Raw genomic sequence first — 15685 nt, forward strand, 5'->3', positions numbered from 1 at the left:
CTCCCCCCCCCCCCCCCCTCCGGTTTTCTTCCTAGTTGGAGGGTTAACACATCTCCCCGTTCCATAAGGTACAAAGTTGTATTTGAACATGTGCTGAAAGAAGCATTTCCTCCTTGTAGGAGAAGCAGGCCATGTGCCTTCCACGTCTGTCTGTAATAGTTTGAAGGCTCCGTCATGCCTTTTCACAAATTTAACGAGCCTTTTTTTATAAACCTGTGTTGTCAAGAGGACCACCACACTCCCATGCAGAATGAACAGTGTCTGTGTCCCATTTCTGGGTGAGGGTTCTAAGCTGCCGAGATAAGTGTCTTAGAAATGTCACACGAGATCAAGATGATCTATTTTTGGTAGAAGTGTAATGGCCTGATATACAGAACTCCTTAATTTCACTTTTTGCTTTCCTTCTCTCCCACTTGCAAGATGACATTTACATCTTAACTGCTCAAGTCCAGATATAGCAAACTGGGAGAAGAACGTTCCTGTACATTTCAGGGTTTTTTCTTCACCCTCAGCCCACGTAAGCAGCGTCCTTATCAGAGAATAGATCTGCATCATTTGAAGCGCTGCCTCTGTTTTATTTGGGTTTGGGTTTACTTTAAACTGAAGTCCGATAAAGGAATATTGAACCTCTGAAATATCTAGGCATGAAAGAAATCTGATCTCATAATAGACCTTTAAAACACTCGTCTTCCTTGGACCAAATGAGAAATCTTGATAAAATAATGAGATAATGGACCTTGTTTGAAGCTGAGACTTGCTAGAGATCAGTTTAAGGCAGATTTGAATACCTTTCTGCCAGGTGACTTTGCTGTTCGTGGGATGCAGCTGTTTGGGAACTGAATGCTGCAGGAAGTGGCTGCCGCGGTGGCTGGAGTGAAGAGACTAGGTTTTTTGGGTGTCCCCCCCCCGGTTGCTTTGGCAGCACTGATCCATATTACTGGTGTGACAAGTATCTTAAATGCTCCAGAAGAAAAATCCCCCATCAGCTTGTATATTTGCTTTAGTTACAAAATGCCTCTTGATACCTGTTTGGTTTGAACAGAGATTTTGGAGGATATAATGGGGATTGTGACCCGATTGGTCACAATGAAGCCATCCTTTTTTTTTTTTTGGTGCGGGGTGTGGAGGAAAGGCCATCATTAACGTAAAGGAAAAGACCATTTGGGGAAAAAAGCCACGTACATAAACCTAGTTTTCTTGCATGTGTGGGTGTGCCGATTTTATTCGGGGTTTTTTTTCTTGCATGCATACTGTTGACCTTGGCCCGTTATCTAGTGAGAGACTGGCTTCCAGTAGTAAAATCCTATTATGTTCCCATAGTGCCTAAAATGTGCATGCTTAGCCCACCCCCAGTCTCTGAGAGCTTGCACTGTGACACGGTTCCACTGTCTTCTGTCTCACTGGATGTTTACAGCCCTGGCCTTCTGTTTTATCTCCACAGCACTGATTGCTTGTATGTGGAAGTTAATGGAAAGATTCCTATTGATCCAGTGTTCGCTGAAATCACCTTGTTATTACATAGTTGGGAGCTCAGCTGTATAACTGAGGCACACACAGATTTACACCCAGTTTTACTGTTTGATGCATCTCTAAACATGAGCTTGCAAAACACCAAGGCAGCTGAAAATGTGGCTGTGTTTTGGTTAAAAACTTCCACTCGGTTGCACGCTGCTTGCATATAGGTCTGAAATTTAATCGCAGCTTTGAGTTTGTATCATAATACTTCAGACAAGACACAGGGCAAAGTAACCTCTGTTCTGTCCCTGTTGTGTTCGTTGATTTCAATGAAATCGCAGCTCCCTTTTACTTGTGCTTCAGTTGGAGTCTTAACCGACACCAGCTAGGGTAGCAGAATGCCATTTGCAGCTAGTTCTAATGCTCATCAGTAGAAATTTCCCAGCCACTGTACAAGAAGTTAATTACAGCGGAGAGAATGAGAGAGGAAATAGAGGAGCTTTAAAGAAATCATCTTTCCCTGCCTGTTGTTTGAGGTGGGGATAAAAAGGGCTGTAGAAGGGCAGGGGAGAGGCTTATTGAAGTACATAAATGGCGCCTGAAGAATGCAGTGTTAAATGCACTCTAATGCTGCTGTGGCTTGAAGAAGGAAACTGTGTATTTGTACATCTGCTATATTTTTGGAAACACTTTCCACTTGTAGCTGTCCATGTGAGCATAGTATAAGCAGGTGTGCTACCAGGTGCATGTTTTCTCTTTCTCTGCCCTGGTTTAAGGGGAAAGAAAAAACACTCCCTTACATCTTCCTCTTGGCAGCCCAACTGAGAAACACTTGCTTGACTTTTCAGAGAGGCAGTTTTGTTTGAGGTGTTTACAATTTCCTGCCATTCAGTCCCTCCTTAGAACAGGCTTCCTAAAATGAAAGCCTACAAACAAATCTAGTGCAAATTGGGTGCTGCCTGCTGTGTCTAAGGTGTGTGGCAGGCAGGTTTCTTTTTCCTCTATGAATACTTGGCATTCATCAGGAATATTCTGTTGGGTAACTTCATTGCAACAAGGCTGCATTGTTTTAACAGATATATTCTTTGTATGTCTGCTGTACACATGTTGGATCAGAGCATCTATGTCTCTTAAAGATATGACTCATGTCTCTGAACAAAAAATAGTTATATCACCACAACCCTTAGTGTGGCTGTAGTGGTACTGTAAAAAAATGTGCGATGTACTACTAAGGCGTATGCCTATTTCCAGGCAGAAATGAGCTCTATTAAAGCACTTTTATAGAGATATAATTGTAACCAGAGTACAGAATTGTACCAATTTAACTATAATGGTATAAGTAAAGTGGTTCTGGTTTTTTTCTATGTACATGACATTGCAAGGAGGCTCTGGTATTCATGAAACCTTCCATGAATACATCTCCTGTGAATGTGTACTCCAGTCAGGGCAACTTTTAGCACAGCAGGAAGTTTATCTATATCCAAAGTGGGCTTTACTATCCAACTTCTGCATTTGACACAAATGAGACTCTCCAAGGGTATATGTAGGCAGCAAGGTTAGCAAAAGCAGGAGGTATCCAGAGAGCTGGAAAGGAATCAGTTGCTCAGTAGAATTTTATGGGTGCATCAAGTCTCCTTAGTGAAGGCCAGGGCAGGTGGGACATGACACACAAGTAGTGTTTCAAATTTACAGTGGCTTGAAAGGGATTCCCTGAACTTTACAATATGGCAACTACCTCCTAATGATAGCATTAAGTAGCCTTAGTGAACAGCTGGTACGAGGCCAGAGCCCATTCTGCAGGTTAAGGATGGTGTCTTGTAAGAGGTACCACATTGACTCCTTTTGTTTTGCCAAATATGATGGTGGCCAAACTGGTTCATTCCCTGATACAACTTCTCTAGATAGTAGCCTAATAGGCACAAGTGATAGGGCAAAGCAATTCTGTTTCCTGACTGAAATGGATATATTTGGAGGAATTACATGTGTGGAAGGGTCGGGGGGAGGAAACCCTGCTGTTGCCAAGACAACTGGCTGAAGCTATCTATTGTAGGCTTTGCTCATGGGTACAGACAGAGATCAGGCCTTTCCAGGGAGGCAGGATGATGGCCTGATAGTCTCTGCTATTCAGTATATCCAGTTTCAGACTCCTTTGTCTGTCTTTTAAATCAGAGCTGTGTTCTGATATCCAGAAGATGGTTAGGTATGTCAAGGAAAGTGCTTAAGAATGGGGGAAATAATCTATTTCCTCGGGGGAGGTAGCACGTGGGTTTAAAAAACAAAAATAAAACAGAAGGACTCTGGGTCACTTCTTTCAGCTTTCTAGCGAGAGGGTGGAGGACCTCAGACCTCACCATTGATATTTTGGAATAGGCTTTATGGGCCAGTATCCCATATATATATCTTGCATTCTCTGAGCTACCACTCCTCATGCCCTTTTAGACTCTGAACAGCAGTGAGAGTCTACCATTAAGGGTCCTGGGAGGTGACAAGTGTGACTTCTTGCCAAAAAAAGCAAGAGGAGGAAGGGGGTAGCCTTTGGATAAGAACTCAGACTGGTAGACAGGAGCCCAGACTCCTGTTCTTGGCTCATAGTCTGGTATAACTTTTGGCTTTGGGTAAGGTACTTAAACATTTTCGTGAGTGGACACTGAATTTTATTTTTAAAGAACAGTGCCTCAGCTTTTTCTGTTGCCTTACAAGAGTCTTTGGGCACAGCTTACCACAGGTGGAAAGCTGTGCTCTGCTCAGCATGTCAGAAAATGAGGCCTGCAGGAACAGCTGCTAGGGTGACATTCAAAAGAAGCGGGATGCTCCTGAAAATGTTGTTGTCCTTTTAAATCTCCTGTCCTTCCTTGCTTGTGAAATTGTCATGGCAGCACTTGCATACTTCCCAGAGCTAAACTCACTTTGTCAAAGCCACTGAGCTGCTATAGAAGCCACGTCTAGTATTTTATATGAATGTTTTCAGGTAGGACTCCAGAAAAGGGGGAAGAAGGGAGAAACTATGCAAATCTTCTGGTCAGGACAAAACGATAGAGACTTGCAAACAAATGTTCAGGTTTGAGCCCTGCTGCGTAAAAGTTACTTTTCTCATCTGGCTAGTATGTCCAGCCACGTAGGCTCTAAACCTACAAGGCACTTGTTGCAATATCTGAGCTCTTCTGAGTTATTTAGTCATCCCTAACTATAATATCATAAGCTAATTAACAAAGTGAGAACCATTAGCTCATCTTTTTTCAGTTTTGTTCTGTAGGGTTTGCAACGATTTGATCATTTCTTGTGCCATATTCCTCTCAAAAATACAGTAGTCAGTGGAGTTTTCTCTTTTCTGAAACTTGGCTGACATCCCCCAAAGTGCCCCTTTTGGGGCAGTCAGGGGTGATTTCTGTGTCCAGCTGCTTAGGTTTAGGAAAGTCATCAAGCTCAGAAAATGGAAATTACTTAATGCATCCAACATTTAAAAAAAGGGGGCGAGGGGTTGGCCTATTTTGTATTTATTCCTATTTTGATTTATCTGTGGTGTGTGGTTGTAAAGCTTTAATCTCTTGGCAGATAAGGCACCTAATATCCGTACAGACGTAACAGTGAGATATTAATTAAGAATTTCCAGGCTTTTGTGAGTTTAAGACTTTGATTAATAACACAAACAGATCCTGTGCTTTCAGAGGGACTGTCAGCAAGTTGCAACAATGCAAAATGAATGCCAGAGTCTTTGAGCTTCATGGGGAGCGGGGACAGGATACTAAAGCTGGGAAATCTTATCTGAGGTAAAAAATGAGTATAACAATAGCAGGCATCCAACTGATTTCTCAATCCAGTGTCAGATTCTTATGTGCTTGCTGTCTTGTTCACACAGTGTCCATAATGTAAACTGCTAGGTAAGAATAATATCCAGTTTTTAAATCTTCACAAGCAGCCTGATTGTGGTGTGACATGTCCACCAAAAAGCATTTCTAGAGTGCTACTTATCTTCTCCAATAAGTATTCCTTTGTTATTCCACTAGTCTAATCCTGTCTCCAAAGAGTTAAATGGAAACTGATTTATATGCGAGTTGGAAGAGATCACCCTGCTAAGTAGGTTTTTTATTTTTATAGTTTGAACCACCAGCAGGAGATCCTTTTGATTTTTCACTGTTCTGTGCCATGCTAAGTTCAAAATCCATTCAGATCCTAATGAGATTTTCCTCAACTGTTTGCGTCAAGGGAAATGGGTGTATGTTGTACTATGCTGCTTTGAGCTTGAGTCTCTAAATCAGGAATCTGCAACCTATACTCCACAGGCTGGATCCGGCTTATGAAGGTCCAGCCTGCTCTGGGGCAGCATGGGACTAAGTCATACACATGGATGTACCAGGCTGCCCATCCCCTCTGCTGTTTTCCCAGTTTGCACTCTCATGCCTATGCTTACCCTTGCTCCAGAGAGGACAAGGTTTGGCAGTGAGGATAAGCACAGGTGACTTGTACACTACAGGAGGTGGAAATTTGTAGCCTGCAGTGGAGAGTTGGGTCACAAGCTCTGGCCCATAGTGGCAAAAGGTTGCCAGGCCCTGGTTTAAGTCTTCAAGCATATACATTGCAAGACTTACATGGATATAGAATAAGGATCTCAAGCAGTGTCCAAGTCAAATTTTTCTCTGAAGTCCTAGAGGTACAAACAGATCTGTACACAGTAATTTCAGTTACCTTCCTCTTCATCTTGTGCATGCCTTCTGGATGCTGGATAACTTGTCAGCTTTTGTCAGGCCAGTCACTGCATGCTCCTATTCCTTTAGATAGAAGTGAAAGCATTGGAGAGTTTGCAGTTTGAAAAAGCTCCTCCCGTGTTGTCGTAAATGTAATTTTCCACTGTTCTGTCTTGCAAAGTTTCATTCCTTGCGTTTGAGTGTAAAACAGCTGAAATGGGCGGCATGCTTCTAATAAAGCTTTGTATTAAAACAGCTTCCACTCAAGGAGTGGTGGGAAATATTTCAAAGGATAATAGTGGGGAAAGATGGCATGTAATAAGAAGTTCTGATGGAATTGGGCCTACACATGGGGTCAGAAAGGAAAAAGCATCTATTTCACTATTCCCAGGAGAAAAGAGAACCTAGTTTCCACCATGTTACTACCTTGGAATGAGTGATATACGATTTTTAAGGGAGTGCCAGAAGGTCCTGTAAATGGGCACCTGAGGTGTGTTCAACCGACAGACTTATTGTCTAGCTCCCTGAACACTGATGTGAATCTGTCTCGGGTTCTTGAGATTTTTATCGCTAGTCTCACAATAGTCTGTTCTTGTGAAGCTTCAGTGCAAGGGGTAAAATAATTCTTTCAGTGTCTCAGTTTTCATTTGAAAAAATAAAAATAACCTTCTAGCCCTTGCGGTTGCAACAAAATGTTTGACAACGTGATCTGGATCTATTAGGCTCAGAAACCAGGAGGAGAAAATTTTAAAAGGATTGTTGGTTTCTTGCAGTCTGGCTCCAGATTTTTTGGGCACTAGGTTGGTAACTCCATAATCTGGACTTGTTTAATCTGATCTGAAGTGCTATAATGGCATTGGCTAAGCCTCCACTATAGTGGTTTGTCAGTGCATCCCTGTCCTTCCTTGTAACTGTTTGAGTTTTGACCTTCTTATGAGCAGGATCAGTTGTGTCAAACCGTATAGCAGTTTTGATTGGGGAACAGTGCTAGCTACTGGAAGAAGAGACTAGGAATAGGTGCTGCTGAGTTTACCCCTAGCCTTTCTGTTTATGTTCATTTAACCCTAGGCACAGTCATTCAGTCTCCCTGCCTTGGCTCCCCCAGCTGTTTGGGAGTAACCACACATGCCAATCATAAGGGGGTTTAGTTCCTTGGATGAAAGAAATATCAAAACAACAGGGTATTATCCACTGAGGAGTGGGACCTGGTTTTCCATTTTATTTCAGTTGTGCCTATTCAGAGCTGATTGGGAAATGAAGCAAACAAGAACAGTGGGGGTTCCTGTGAAAGTGTTCAGCCTCAATAAGCAGTGCACAAGGTGAATTTCCTTGGCACCCCCACATGGGCTCTGGTTCCCTGATTAGAAGTGCTTGACAGCTTGATTTTTACCACAAGTTCTTTTTCTCTTCCTTCCCTTCTGAAGAACCGGCCTGACGTACAGCTGACTGCTTTGTTGGATCTTCCTATTAATAAGATCATTTATTTCAAGTGATTGTAAGCAGCAAAGCTTCAGGGACTCGGTGAACATTGTAAATTGTTCACACCGGTCAAAACTCTTGATGTCCCCTCTCTGAACTGACTCTTTTATCTTGCAGCGAGCACAAAGATTCCTCGGAGAAGAAACACAAAGAGAAGGAGAAAACCAAACACAAAGATGGCAGCTCAGAGAAACACAAAGACAAACACAAAGATAAAGACAAGGAGAAACGGAAGGAAGAAAAGGTCTGGGGCTCTCTTTTATGTGAGGTTGTAGGGGGGTTGGTTTTCAGCTGTTGTGCTACACGAAAGCAGAAAGGCTGCTTCTGGCATTTACTTTTAAGGGTTTAGTTTAGGACCAAGAACTCACTCCCATTTAGGATTGGTCCTTAGATTTTTGTGGCTCAGTAGATTCAGAGCCGTGTCCTCAGCCAGTATAAATAGGCATCCTACTATTGAAATCAAGTGGACGCTATGCACACTTGATGTAAATCCTTCCTATTATAGTTGCAGTCAGAACTCTTGCTGAGTTTAATCCCTAGTTCTCAAATATTAGAAAAGACCAAGTAGATATTGACTTCATCCTATGCAAGGACAGGAGACAGTTACCCAGTGTAAGAGATGGGCAGTGTTGCACTGATACTGCGTTTGCCTTGCCCAGCTGAAAGGGACAAGGAATGCCTGAACAAAATATGGGTGTTTTGTGTGCTCCTAGTACGTCAGTTGGTACTGAAGGCATTAAGTTACAAGTGCTTGCAGTGCACTTGTTTCCTGCTGCAGGATCTTTGTTCTCTTTGATTTGCATGTGGGTCAAAGATGTGGTGCTTACTGACCAATAGTTACCTTTTTGTCTTTCAGAGCAAATCTTCCGGTGATGTAAAAATAAAGAAGGAAAAGGAAAATGGATTCTCCAGGTAAGACAGCAGGTCCAGAATCCTGTAGCCTGGGTTTGTTTTGTAAGCTCCCAGCCAGCTTGCAGAGGCAGGGATTCTGTTGTTTGAGATATCTTCCGTTTGTGTGATATGTGCCCATGTAGCTACATTTTTGGTTAAGCAACCAGTTAAATAGAAAACAGTAATGAGGAAAGTGCTGGGAGAGCATGTGGCCTGTGCATGCAGGATTGTTACCTACAGTGGATACTTAAATACTTTGATCCAGGAGGTTGGGTTCTATCCAGGACAGTGTAGACTCCTGGAAACATTAAGTTAAGTTAGACCAAAACCCTCTCTGGCTATAACTGCAACAAACATTTGACTCCTATCATGGAGTTGTTTTCCTTGGGTTGCGCTTGAGAATGCTATACCTCTGAATACTTGCTTATCTGAGAGAGGGAGACATCAAAGGTCTGCAGCTTGATACCCTCCTTTGTAAGGGAATAACAGATAGAAAGGACAGTTGTTTAAAGCTGAAAAAAATCTTCAGAGAATATCTTTCTCTTATTCCACTCTGCTGAATTCCTAATCCTTAGAGAACTACCTGGACTTCATAAATACTGTACCAGATGCTACAAAGTTGGGTGTTTTCCCCTCTATTGATTCATTATTAAAAAAAAAATTAACACATTTTCTTACTTTTTGACAAACAAGGATTTCCCTTCTATTTGTGTGCTACCTGTTCTTAGTAGCTTTAAGTTGCTGAGTTTGATCCAGTGCCTTGCTAATGGCTTCACATGCATTTCTCTGTGAGGGATGTCTGGCCACCTGCTGTATATTTAAATAGATGTGCTTGGGAAGCAAATTATCTACAGCTGAAGACATTTTTTACCTATCTTTATGCTGCCATCAAGAATTATTTTTCTTCCCAATCATGCTTTTTGGTACAGTGGAATTGGGGCAGTTCAGGGAAGTCAAGAGAAGGAACCTGCCTATCTTCTCTGTTTGAAGTTGTGCAAAAGTTATTTTAAATGTGCCTCCTCAGTGCATGGGTCTTTCCGTTTCATTTTCTCAAGGAGCTTTATTTGAAAATGCAAACGCTGCATTTAATTCAAGGCAGAGGAAAGAGGCGCCCTCTTTAGGCACCTTTAGGAATTGCTGTATTAGAAATGTAGAAAGTGGGATGATTACAAGCAGTGGTGAATGCTAGATATTTATGGCATTATAGACTGCAGCTTATATTAACCCTGTCAGATTCCTAATGCAGCACTTGGTGTAAATAGTAAGTCATTATGTCCCCATGCCGATTCGCCAAGATTTTCCCCAGCTTCATGCCATAGAGAACCCAAAACAGGATAAAGAGGGAAGTCACTTTATGTCCCCATGCCATTTTCTTTCACTGAAATGTTCCATTATCGAGTTTGACAGAGGTATGTGTCCTTCCAGAAATATCTAAAGTCCTCAAAAGAAGACTTGAGATGCAGGGGAAACATCATAATTTGAGATATGCCTCGGGGAGATGGATGTGTATTCTCAGGAACAAAGCAGGTCAAGGTTTATTCCAGTCATGCAATTCCTGTCTTTTAAAATATTCGACACTTAATTTCCTACTGTTGCAAAATGGTTGGAGATGTTCCAACATTTAACATTGCCTAGAAAAGACAGATGACAGATTTCTGCCTCCAGAAGAGAGTAAGTTATCCAGGGCAAATGAATACTGCCCCCCTTCCTCTCCCACCCCTATTGGAAATGTCTGAAAGCTTACAGCTCAGGTCTTCATGGGTAGCAAGCAGTGCTATAAAAATGGCTCCTTCTAACAGCATATATTGTCCCTATGTCTTCTGAGTTACATCTGCCAGCACTGCAGAGGCTATACAGCTGTGAAAGAGCAAACTGCCTTGTTCTGCTTCATCAACACAATTGCCAGCTAAAATAAGATTCTAGAATGTCTGTTGCTGATGGTGATGTACAAAGCAGAATGTTGCTTGATTTCTCTTCTCCCACTCCACCCAATCACAAAATCTGAGTGTTGACTTGGAAACTGAGCTAATTTGATACCAAAATCTATGATGGAGGATCACAGAATTATAGAAAATAGGAAATAATTGATGAATAGGAAAACCCAGATTGTCACTCTTGAGTGTCTTTCACCTGAGTCAGATTGCAGCTAAGTGCTTCAAAATACAATTCCTAAAGCATTCTGCAGCATGTTTGTTTTAAAAGGAAAAGTGAAGTGCTTTTGTTAGAAGCACAGGGTTGACATTTAATAATAGTAAGTTCGTTAAAGGGACAGTCTCTTTAAAATTGCATTTAAAAATTATTTCTTTTGCTAGGATCTTGGAATATTATAAGTAGAAATGTTAAACCTAATTTAATATTAATAGTGTCTGTTTGCAAAGGTTTGTTGATGCATTTCCTCCAGTTTGGACAGTCAAAACAGACTAATTAAGTTTTAGCTTTTGTTGTTGATCACTGGTTTCCTCTAGTTCTCATGCATAAGCCATTACATTTGCAGAGATTGCAGGGAATAGTTTGGAAATCAGTTTTCAGCTGAAAAACTGTTCTTACCTAATTTTTTCCAAGGCTTCTTAAAATAAAAACTTAAACATGGACATTGGAATTTGATCAGTATTAAAAATACTTAGATTTCCATATTTTGCCTTTAAAAATACATTTGCAAATGTTGATATCTGGTCTTGTTTTACTAAAAAGTGAATAAGCATTTAACATGCATACTGACAAAAATAGTGCTCCTTATGCTGTAGTAGTGTTATTGCATTTGTTTGTTATATTTATAGTTTATTGTATTGGGGAAATGCAAATACTCACTGCCTACAGAATGTATCTGCTTAACGTTGTTTGTAGGTAGGGGGAGAGTGACAGCCCTGTGCTGCTGACCCAGCAGGCATGATCTTTTTTATAGTTTACTTTAATAAAGTGAACTGGTTCTGGTCTCAAAATTTCTCAGCCAGTGTTTTGTAGTTAAAACAAAGCAATTCTCCTCTGTTCTTCCCTTAGTCCACCACGTATTAAAGAAGAACAGGATGATGATGGCTTTTACGCTTCTCCCAAAGAGGACTTCAAACCTTTAAAGAGACCTCGAGAGGATGATGAGTAAGTAACTTGCATATGCTGCCTTTGTGGTGAAGAGAAGGATTTGGAGAAGTGTGGGGGGGAGGTCATGGGAATTTCAGAAGGAGCAGGGAAGGTGGAAGACTAGGGAACTGGGACCAGTTTCTTTATTAGGAAGTAAAAGTGAAATTCTATAAACATATAGTGTGTTTTAGGGTGTGTTTTGCTGGAGTATGCACACTCGCTTCTGTGCATCCTGCAAGAAGCAGAAGGTGTTGTTAAGCATTACAGGACCAATGAATATAAAATCAGAAGATAGGCAGAGAAAAGGGACAAGACTTAAGAATGGAAAACATAAATCTGATTGAGTGGGGCATTAATACTAGCTAAGTGGCTGCGGTAATTTTCTCCCAGGTGATGAAATGACTGCCTGAAGAAATAATGCAAACTCAGCCCAATTTTTTGCCCGAGATGCTTGGCGTGAATTGCCCTTTAAAATGGCCTCAATATGTTGCAAGTTATGCCGATGGTTTAGTCTTTAGCCTTTAACTCTGTTCGTGTGTGTGTGTGTGTGTGTGTGTGTGTGTGTGGTACTTCTTTGTTTCCAAAAGACAGAGATGGGTATAACATTAAGTTTTCTTCCGTATGATCACACATTGTGTTCTACGTGATGCATTCCAGTAACCTCCCAGTCTGGTGTCCTGTGATGAAAAGATTATGATGTACGAACACTGGATAGTGATGTTCTTGAATTAATTTGAATACATGAGCCAATATCCAGATCTCAGATAGTCACAAAGAATGAAAAAAGGCACTCCCCTTCCCCAGTACTTTTGTAAAGTATTCCAACCTTGGGATTATTCTGAGTGCAGAGCTAGTAATGCACATGTGTTCTTTCTTACCAGAAAGATTCTTGCACTTGGACACAGTGAAGTTCAGAGGGCTGTTCCCCTCACAACCACTGATCCCCAAAGTTCATTTTACGGGCTGTGACTGGACAGTGATGGCAGAGCAGTCTCCTCCAGCAAAAAAAACCCTATTCAGTGAATCCCTCTATAAGTTTGGGAGGATGGGGAGAATAGACACAGACGTGATGACAGAAGCAATTATGAGCTTCTGCTGATCCGTATGTAGATATGATTTTTAGACCAAGGGACTTATCCTTTTTTGTCAACTTGTCTCTCTCTTCTCCAGTGTTGAGTACAAACCCAAGAAAATCAAAACAGAAGACATCAAGAAATCGAAGAAGAGGAAACAAGAGGAGGAGGAGGTAAACTCTGGGTGATAGGTGGGAGAGGAAGGTTGCAATTCCTGGGTTCAAGGATGGGGTTCTCACAGTATCTTTGAATTACATGAGTGAGCTAGCTCATGTCTCCAAGAAGGCACCAATTTATTTCTAGGAAAGAAACACTCACTTTAAAATTGATCATTATTAAAGTTTTCTTCCTGGAGGCATCTTAACAAAAGTCTCCCATCTGATCCAGGCAGCTCATACTCCTCCTGTTGTTAGACATTTCTCAGTGCATGTCAGAGCTTTATTAGCAACATCTGGTAATTGCACAGATGTGATACAGTTCAGATGCAGAGTATTTGTTTAGTACCTGGTATAGCGGTGTAACAATGAGAATGGAGCATAATTGCAGCTGCAGAGTGCCATTACAGAAGCCATTATAGATGGAGCTTGAGGCATGCCTTATTTGGAAAGGGAATTGACAAAGGGAATTCTAAGATGACAACAGAATTCAGTTTTTGTTGCGCTACTTGTTGGGTGGAAGGGGAGCTCCAGATTTTACATCGGCTCGCAAAGGTATGGCTTGAAATGTTCTTTGTAGTAATCCTAGCTGGTGTATTTAGTTTTCTGAATCTTTGTAAATGCCTTTTTTAATATACTATATTCCATAAAACATGGTGGCAAAATCAACTTTCTGCCAGCGTAAATGTATCTGTGTTTGGGCATTTTGCTCAAATAATGTCCCAGGAAAAGCATTTAGTGTAGCGCTAAGAAAGGGTGGGGGTTGTTAGTTTGTTTTAACATTTGCTGAGCAGTATACAGTAGCTTTTTATTGTAATCGGACTATCTTTTCCCCATTCCATTGCAGGACATTAAAGCCAAGAAAGCCAAGAGCAAAGATAAGAAAGCTCCTGAAGGAGACAACAAGAGAAAGAAACAAAAGAAAGAAGAGGAACAGAAATGGAAATGGTAACACCTTGCTGATCAGTTAACCTCTGCTATTTGGCTTTCCATCTACTACTTCCTGTTCTGACTAGAGATTAAGTATGCAAAGTGACCCTGTATCACCTGTTTCTCTGCTGATTCATCAAGGTTTGCCTTTTGACCAGCTGGTTTAGCTTCCTCATTAGGAACATTCATTCTTTAAATTAAAACAAATTAAAAATGTTAACTTCCTTAATCATACTGCTTTTCCTGAACACCTTTAAAACGAGCTCCTTTCCTTCCTACTTTATGTAGTGAGAATTTCAGAAACTAAAGTAGATTCTTACCATCCTGTAAAACAGGCTACAGATTGTGATCACACACTGGAGTTCTCAGCCTTTGGACTCCCCAAATGTTCTTCCCTTACAAATATGAAAGTTCATAAACTTGGGGTGCATTTTTTGGTGTGGGTTTTTTTCATGTTGTGGTATATTACATGAAGTGTCATCACCACAGCTTTTTATTAGTAAGCTTGATTCTAGTGGCTCTCTAATCTATAGAGGGATGCAACATAAGCAAGCTTTCACCTGCTTTTATTACAGTCTGAACTCAGCTATGAAACACTGTGCCTTTCCAAAAGGATTTTGCTGAAAGAACACATGAATGAAAACTGATCAAGTGACAGATTCTTTCTTGAGACATTCTTAAAAGCATTTTAAAGCTTAATCTGTCCAATCTGGAAATACAATTGAATGAGAAGCATTTTCTTTCCTGTGCAGAATCTAAAAGTAACATACTTGTGTGACTGAAGTTCAGCTTTCACTGACATTGGCATTTTTTAAATACAGATTACAAATAAATGAGGACCCTTCAGTTTGGTGAGTGGAGGAGAAGGAAACTATCCATGACTTGAATTGCACCTGTATTTGCCTACCCGTTATGAATTTGTCAAGTCAGTGATGACTTAAATCAATCTTTTTAAATGCTGCTTTTTTATGGGTACCTCTCATGTAATCAAGTGTCATGCCTAGAATACTTGTAGGATAGTAAATGTTCATGTATTTGAGGGGGACTGACCAATCATCACTTTCTACCTGGGCTTCAAATGCAAATATTTGTCTAGTTTCCTGTGATCTCAGCACTTGTAACATATTTGCCAGACTTCTGGTACCTCTTCATCTCTTGGGAGATCATTCATCTGTTGTAGTGTGGATGGTATTGTTGGGGAAAGCTTTTAGAAAATTGTTTGCGGGTTTTGTTTTTGTTTTTTTACCTTGCCGCATCTGATTGTAGCTCCTTGGATCACCCTAGGTTAGATAGGAAGAACTACTTCACTGTAAGGGTGGCTAGAGCCTGGAATAGGCTTCCCAGAGAGGTGGTGCTCTCACCTTCCCTGGAAATCTTCAAGAGGAGACTGGATAGGCACCTGGCTGGGGTCTTATGACCCCTGCCACCCCCAGTGCTCCTTCCTGCCCATGGCAGGGGGTCGGACTAGATGATCTGTCTAGGTCCCTTCCGACTCACTGATTCTATGATTTGTTCTTCACAAATCCATGTTGGTTATTTGTTATTGCTTTATTGTTCTAGACAATAATTAAAATCACCGTGCTTACAACTGGATTATTTAATAAGTTGTTCTGGTCTCTTTTTACATACTGAAATTAGGCTTGCTTTTCTACAGTTCTCTGAGTCTCCTTTTTCCCTTTTTAAAAGTACGCATTATGCTTGTCCTTCACCAGTCTTCTGGGACCTCCCCCATATTCCATGAATTCTTGAAGATAATTTCTATTGGTTCAGAGATTGCTTTAGCTAGTTCCTTAAGCACTTTAGGGTAAATTTTACCAGACCCAGGTGATTTTAATGCATATAACTTAACAAAATATTCTTTAACCTGTCCTTTTCCCATCCTGGCCTGTGCTCTACATCCTTTCTGTTGAAATCAACTGTGTTAAACATCTGGTCACAATTAACA

The 15685-nt window shown here is 41.0% G+C and overlaps 1 protein-coding gene across 1 annotated transcript in view; it reads left to right on the forward strand.

The window, feature by feature from the left end:
• TOP1 (topoisomerase (DNA) I) overlaps positions 1 to 15685 on the forward strand; it is a 68870-nt gene that overhangs the window by 16182 nt on the left and 37003 nt on the right. The window contains exons 3-7 of the mRNA XM_019509787.1: positions 7734 to 7860; positions 8454 to 8528; positions 11505 to 11600; positions 12753 to 12828; positions 13658 to 13758. Of these exons, the coding sequence (XP_019365332.1) occupies positions 7734 to 7860; positions 8454 to 8528; positions 11505 to 11600; positions 12753 to 12828; positions 13658 to 13758 (475 nt within the window). The remainder of the gene's footprint in view (positions 1 to 7733; positions 7861 to 8453; positions 8529 to 11504; positions 11601 to 12752; positions 12829 to 13657; positions 13759 to 15685) is intronic.

The sequence above is a fragment of the Gavialis gangeticus genome, unplaced genomic scaffold (genome assembly GCF_001723915.1).
Source record: "Gavialis gangeticus isolate Ggan-Ray unplaced genomic scaffold, GavGan_comp1, whole genome shotgun sequence".
Lineage (NCBI taxonomy): Eukaryota > Metazoa > Chordata > Crocodylia > Gavialidae > Gavialis > Gavialis gangeticus.